Source organism: Elephantulus edwardii, unplaced genomic scaffold (assembly GCF_000299155.1).
Source record: "Elephantulus edwardii isolate Elephantulus edwardi_28Jun2011 unplaced genomic scaffold, EleEdw1.0 scaffold00049, whole genome shotgun sequence".
Taxonomy (NCBI): Eukaryota; Metazoa; Chordata; class Mammalia; order Macroscelidea; family Macroscelididae; genus Elephantulus; species Elephantulus edwardii.
This window is the reverse complement of record NW_006399799.1, coordinates 17,094,269-17,101,254: the sequence shown is the minus strand read 5'-3', so window position 1 is coordinate 17,101,254 and position 6,986 is coordinate 17,094,269. Positions and strand designations below refer to the sequence as shown.

Below are 6,986 nucleotides of genomic sequence, written 5' to 3'. Positions count from 1 at the left end.
CTCCTCATAGAGCCCAGCCTCCCGGATAATCTGTTCTGCATATAGGTTGAAAAGGTATGGAGATAGGATGCATCCCTGGCGTATGCCCTTCCCAATTTTGAACCATGCAGTTCTTACTAGTTATCCTTCTATTTTTGTAATAATGGACTTACACAGTATTTGTGAGTTCATTCTAGTCTCTCCCATTAATATAGTATTTTTCTAAATTGTTGCTCCTAAGTATTGCATGGTATATAATGTGAATGTATTATAATTGCTCAATCCAGTCATTTGTTGATGGACATTTGGGTTGTTTCTTGAAACTATGAATGCTGCTGCTAGGATCACCAGTGTACAAATCTCCATTTGTGTCTCTGTTCTATTTTCCTTGGGGTATATTCCTAGCAGTGGAATAGCTGGGCCATATGGAATTTCTAGGTTTAGCTTTTTTATGAAATACCAACTTGCCTTCCAGAGTGGTTTTGTACCATTTTACAATCCCACCAACAATGTATAAGAATTCCTTTCTTGCCACATCCTTTCCACCATTTATTGGTTGCTGTCCTATTAAACTTCGCCACTGTTACTGGACTGAGATGGTATCTCATTGTGGTTTCAATTTGCATCTTTCTTATTACCAGTGATTTTGGGCATCTCTTCATGTGTCTGTTGGCTATTCAAATATCTTCCTCTATAAAATTCTTTCCATGTCTTTTGTCCATTATATAATTGGATTATCAGTCTTTTTCTTGTGGAGGCTCAGGAGTATTCTATAAACTTTCATTATGAGACTCTTGTCTGAGATGGGATTACCAAATGTTTGTTCCCAGGTCAGTAGGCTTTCTTTTCACCCTGTTGGAAAAAGTTTTTGATGTGCACAGGGATTTAATCTTTAGAAAGTCCCATTCATCAATTTTATGTTCTTCAGATTGTGCATTTCTGCCTGTATTTGGCAGTCTCTTTATACCATAGAGGTGGCCATCTAAGCTTGATCCCAGTTTGTCTCTGATGAACTTAATGGTTTTGGGCTTTACTCCAAGGTCTCTGATCCACTTAAGTAGATTTTTGCATATGGTGTGAGATGTGGATCCTGTTTCAGCTTTTTGTAGGTAGCAATCCAGTTTTGCCAGCACCATTTGTTAAAGAGGTTGTCATTTCCCCATTTGGTAGCTTTGATTTCCTTGTTGAGTATCTGTTGACTATTTCTGGTTTCTCAATTTTGTTCTATTGATCTGTGTGTCTGTCACTGTAACAATACCATGCTGTTTTTTTTACTACCGCTGTATTGTAGGGTTTGAGGTCATGGAGTGCTATACCTCTCAATATTTGTTTCTCAGAAGTGTTCTGCTTATTTGGAGTCTCTTGCCTCTCCAAATAAATCTGACAATTTCCCTTTCAATCTCCTTGAAAAATGAGTTTGTTATCTAGATTGGGATTGTGTTGAACATGTAGATTGATTTTGGTAGGATTGTCATTTTCTTTTTTTTTGTCATTTTCACGATATTGAGTCTTCCTATTCATGAACAGGGAATATTTTCCTATTTCTTTAGGTCTTTTATTGTGTCTTGCAGAAATTCTCTGTAGTTTTCTTTGTATAGGGTTTTTGTATCTTTAGTTAGGTTCACTCCCAAGTATCTCAATTTGTGATTGCTTATTGCAAATGGTATTGCTTTCTTGATTTCCTTCTCTGAGTTCTTTGTTACTGTAGAGGAATCCCACTGATTTTTGGATATTTATCTTATATCCTGCCACTCTATTAAACTGGCCTATTAACTCTTAATAGTTTTTTGGTTGAGTCTTTGGGGTTTTCTGTGTATATTATCATATCATCTGCATATAGTGACAGTTTAACCATCTCTTTGCCAATCTGGGTGCCTTTTATTTCCTTGTCATATTGCCCTAGCAAGCACTTCCAATACAGTATATATTGAATAGAAGTAGTGACAGTGGGCATCCTTGTCTGGTTCACAATGAAAATGCTTTTAGTCTTTCTCCATTGAGAATGATGTTGGCTCTTGGTTTTGCCTATATACTTTTCACTATGTTGAAGAAATTCCCTTCTATTCCAGTTTTGCTGAGTGTGTTCATCAGGGAGGGATGTTATATTTTGTCAAATGCCTTTTCTGCATCAATCATAAGATCACATAGTTCTTGTTATTTATTTGGTTAATACAGTGAATTATGTTGATTATTTTTCTTTTGTTGAACCATCCTTGTATATCTGTTATGAATCTCACTTGGTCATGGTGAATTGATATTTTTAAATGTGCTTTTTGAGCCGATTGGCTAGAATTTTGCATCTATATTCATGATATGGGTCTGTAGTTTTCTTTCTTGATAATATCTTTGCCTTGTTTGGGTTTTAGGATTATGCTTGCTTCATAGAATGTCTATGAGTGTGTTCCTTCTTTTTCAAATTTTTGAAATTAAGTAGAATTGGTGCTAAATCTTCTCTGAATGTTTGGTAGAATTCAGCTGTGAAGCCATCTGGAGGGACTTAATCTTAAGAAGGCCCCCTTCATTGATGTTATCCTCTCCTGGTTGTGAACTTCTAGCTGTTTTCCTAGCCTATTTATAGGCCCAGGCCTTCTAAGCTTCATCACATTTTGTCTCATATAATCTTTATGGTTTTGGGCTTTACCCCAAAATTCTGATCCACTTTGAGTTGATTTTTGTGTATGGTGTGAGATGTGGATCCTGCGTCAACTTTCTGCAGGTAACAGTGCAATTCTGCCACATCACATTTGGTGATGCAAAGAGCCAATGAGGGGGAGAGCGCCTTAGTGAAATGGGATCAGCACAACAGCTACAATGATGTACAAAAAACATTTTGCTTTGTTGTACACAGTTCATCCTAAGTCAAAGTTGACTCAGAAGATCTCTTTACCTTTTAGTATGAGCGTTAATATGTTTCAGTACAGAAATACTAATGTTTTTGATAGCAAGGTGCTTCTACAGAACCCCTCAGGATGTGTTATGTTATATAGACTCAAAATTTAATAGGGTTGAATTTGAATGGACTCTTAGTTGATTCTCCAGTGGGTTTTGGGGTGGCGGTCTATTGTCTATTTTTTCCTGCAGAGTTACTAGTGGATTTAAAACCACCAGAGAGGTATCACTTTTGGGTTAGCAGTACAATTCCCTATGGACCATGCCACCATAGTAGTAATGGTTCACCTGTATAGATAGAAACATATAGAAATTGATCTAATATTCTTTCTACAATATGAAAAATTTGGAATTCTGAATCACAGCTAACCCCCAAGAACTCTAGACAGAGATTGTGAACCTGTAAGTGCTTCCACATAAGATCTTTTTGGAGAGAAGGCATGTGCCCCAAAGCTCACAGGTCATGAGTATATATGACTAGTCATAGAAGTAAACCATGGCAGAAATAGAAGCCAAAGGGAGACTTGATACATGGCTACCACTGGGCCCCTGGTTACTGTTGATATTACCTGTCTCTGGAACTTCCTGTGGTTGGAATTTCTTGGCTAATTTTAGGGCAGCTTCAAGGTCATAGACTTGGGAGCGGGTGATCTTCAGCTCCCTTCGGAGCTCATTTATCTCTTTAATCAGAGAGACATTTTCCTGTAGAGTAAAAAAGTGAAGAAAGAGAGAATCTGGATGAATGAGCCCAGACTAACTCTCCGGTTTCCCTACTGGGGCATGCATCTTTATCCCAGCTCATGGTTCAGTCTCTTCAGGCATCAGCTAAATCATCTTTAAGTGGACTCTGGTAAAGTAAAATAAAGTTACACCATTCTCATGCATTTATGCTCTATGCTCTTTCCAGTATCACCAGCAACAACTGTGGCTAACATTGAGAAGAATGGGAATCTCAGAACACTTGATTGTGCTCATGCAAAACCTATATCTAGACCAAGAAGCTGTTATCCAAACAGAGCAAGGGAAAACTGCATGGTTTAAAATAAAAAATGGAATGTGTCAGGAAATATTCTATCACCACACCTTTTCAATCTATAGCAGAACAAATCATTCAGGAGGCTAGGCTTTATGAAGAATGGGTCATCAGGATTGGAAGAGGACACATCAGCAACCTGCACTATGCAGATGACACAACTTTGTTCGCTGAAACTGAGGAGGATTTGAAGTGCTTCCTTCAGAAGATCGGAGACTGTCACCTTCAATATGGATTGCATCTCAACATTAATAAAACAAAAATCTCACTACTAGGCCAATAAGCAGCATCATGATAGGTGGAGAAAAGATTTAAATTGTTAATGATTTCATCTTGCTTGGATCCACAATCAACACCTTTGGCACCAAGCGTTAGGAAATAAAAAGATGAGTTCCACTGGGGAAAATGTGTTGTCAGGAACCTCTCCAGAGTGCTAAAAAGCAATGATATTGGTCTCAATACTGAAGTGTCCTTGATCCAAGCCATGGTCTCCTCAGTTGCTTGCTATGCACCTGACAGCTGGGCAATGAATAAAGATGACAGAAGAGTAAATTCCTTTGAGCTTTGGTATTGGAGAAGAGTATTGAACATGGACTGCCAAGAGAACAAACAAGTCTGTCCTGGATCTCTCCCTTGGAGGCAAGGATTTTGAAACTCTGTCTCACATACTTTGGGCATGTTGTCAGGATGGGCCAGTCCTTGGAGAACAACATCATGCTTGGAAAGGTAGGAGGTTAGCACAAGATCAGAAGATCCTGGATGAGACGCATTGTCATGGTGACTGTGGCAATAGCACCAAGTATGCTGGAGATAGTGCGGTTGGCTCAGGATAGGGCAAGGTTCAGAGACACTGTTTATAGGATCATTATGAACTGTAGACAACTCAATAGCACATAACACCAACAAACATTTTATATCAATTTAATGCACATAATACTAGAATTGACTTTACAGAGGAGTAAACTGAGGCACATAGAGATTGTGTAACTAACATTCTCGACAAGGGTTCCAACTTCAATTGGTCTGGTTCCAGAATTTTGAGCTCTTAAGTAGTGTGTTATACTTTATTATTCATGCCCCATTCATTTGTTGACCATACATTTTAGGGTACATGCTAATTTCATGGTGTCTGCCCTTATCACCACTTGGTTATTTAGAATACAGAAAACAGATAATTAAGATCTTCCACTCCACTGAAATGGACTTTTATTGTTCGTGTTTTATAAATATACAGCCATACAATAAATATTTACTGAGTACTTATAAGGAACACTGGAGGCTTAGTGTATGGTGTTGCACTGCACTGCTAAGCAAAAGTTGAGCTATTTAAATCCACTCATTGCTTTGAAGAAGAAAGATGGACAGTCTCCTTTCCTTAAAATTTATAATCTCATAAATTTGATGGAGGAATTTTCTCCAAGGACATTTTCTTGACCACATGTCCAAAGTATATGCAACCAACTTCTACAATCCTTGCCTCTAGGAAGCACTTCTAGTTGCACCGCCTTTCAGCCAGACTTGCTTGTTTTTCTGAAAATCAATGTGATGTTTGATACTCTTTTCCAACCTTACCATTCAAAGGCCTTGATTTTTCTTCTGTCATCCTTACTATCCAAATTTCAGATACATGTGAAGGAACTGAACATATCATAGCTTGGATAAGCTGCACCATAGTCTTTAACTCATATTCTTGCTTTTGAGGTCTTTGACAATAGATTTTCTAAATGCAACATCTCTTTTTATTTTCTGACTACTGCTAACACAGGTGTTGACTGTGGATTCAAGTAAGATGAAATAATTGACAACTTCAATATTTTTTCCTTCTAGCATGATATTAGGGAGCTCTGGTAGCCTAGTGGCAAGAAGCTGTACTGCAATTCCAAAGGCACTCGGTTTGAGGCCACCAGCAGCTCCGCGAGAGAAGGATGGACAATCTCCTGTGCAATTAACTGCCTCTGAAAACCTGCGGGAGGGTCAGCTATGGGCTGGTTCCAGCTCAACAGTACTCAACAACAACAATCATGATATTGCCGATTAGTCCAGTTGTGAGGATTTTGGTGGTGTGTTTTTTTGTTTGTTTTTATATTAAAAGCTGCAGTCTTTGATTTTCTGCTGCAAAAGGTTCAAGTCTTTTTCACTTTCTGCAAGGTCTTGTCATCTGCATAATGCAGACTGTTGATGAGTCTTCCTTCAATTTCGATGCCACAGTCTTCTTCATATAGTCCATTTTCCTGAATGATTTGCTTGGCATACAAGCTGAATAGGAATGGAGAAACAATATAACCTTGATGCACACCTTTTCTTATTTTAAACAATGCAGTGCTCTCTTGTTCAGCTGGGACAACAACTTCTTGGTCTAGTTCTACATTTCTTGTGAGCACAATTAAGTGTTCTGAGATGACAGTTATTCTCAGTGTTATCCATAATTTTTTATGATTGACATAATCAAGTGCCTTCACATAGTCCATAAAACACAAGTCAACATCTTTCTAATAGTCTCTGCTTTTAGCCAAGCTCTAACATCAGCAATAATATCCCTCCTGCCATGGCTTCTTCTGAATCCAGCTTGAACTTCTGGAAGCTCCCTGCAGATGTACTGTCCTGGCCATTTTAAATCATTTCCAACAAGATTTTACTTGCATGCAATGTTAATGATAAAGTTTGATATTTCTATATTTTGTTGTATCAATTTTTTAAAAATAGAAACAAATATGGATCTCTTCCAGTCAGCTGACCATGCAATGTACTCCTAAAAAAAAAAAAAGATTAGTCTCTGGTTGATGATAAGAGTTAAGTGTTTAACTTGTGTACCATCGAGTTGAAACTGACCCATAGCTGACATTCAAGCAGGTTTTCAGAGGCAGTTAATCACACAGGAGAAGAATGCCCATCCTTCCACTGAACAGCAGCTGGTGGATTTGAACTGTGTGCCTCTGTGGTCAAAGCGCAGTTACTTACCTCTAGGCCACCAGAGCTCCTCAACTGTTCAACTGTTGTTGTTGTTATTATGTGCCGTCGAGTCGCTTGCAACTCATAGCGACCCTATGTACAACAGCCCTAAACTCTGCTCTGTCCTGTGCCAGTC

At 38.4% G+C, this 6,986-nt stretch overlaps 1 protein-coding gene across 1 annotated transcript in view; it reads right to left on the bottom strand.

The window, feature by feature from the left end:
• WDR65 (WD repeat domain 65) overlaps window positions 1-6,986 on the bottom strand; it is a 126,331-nt gene that overhangs the window by 7,339 nt on the left and 112,006 nt on the right. Inside the window, exon 21 of the mRNA XM_006886618.1 lies at window positions 3,438-3,570. Coding sequence (XP_006886680.1) covers window positions 3,438-3,570 — 133 coding nt within the window. The remainder of the gene's footprint in view (window positions 1-3,437; window positions 3,571-6,986) is intronic.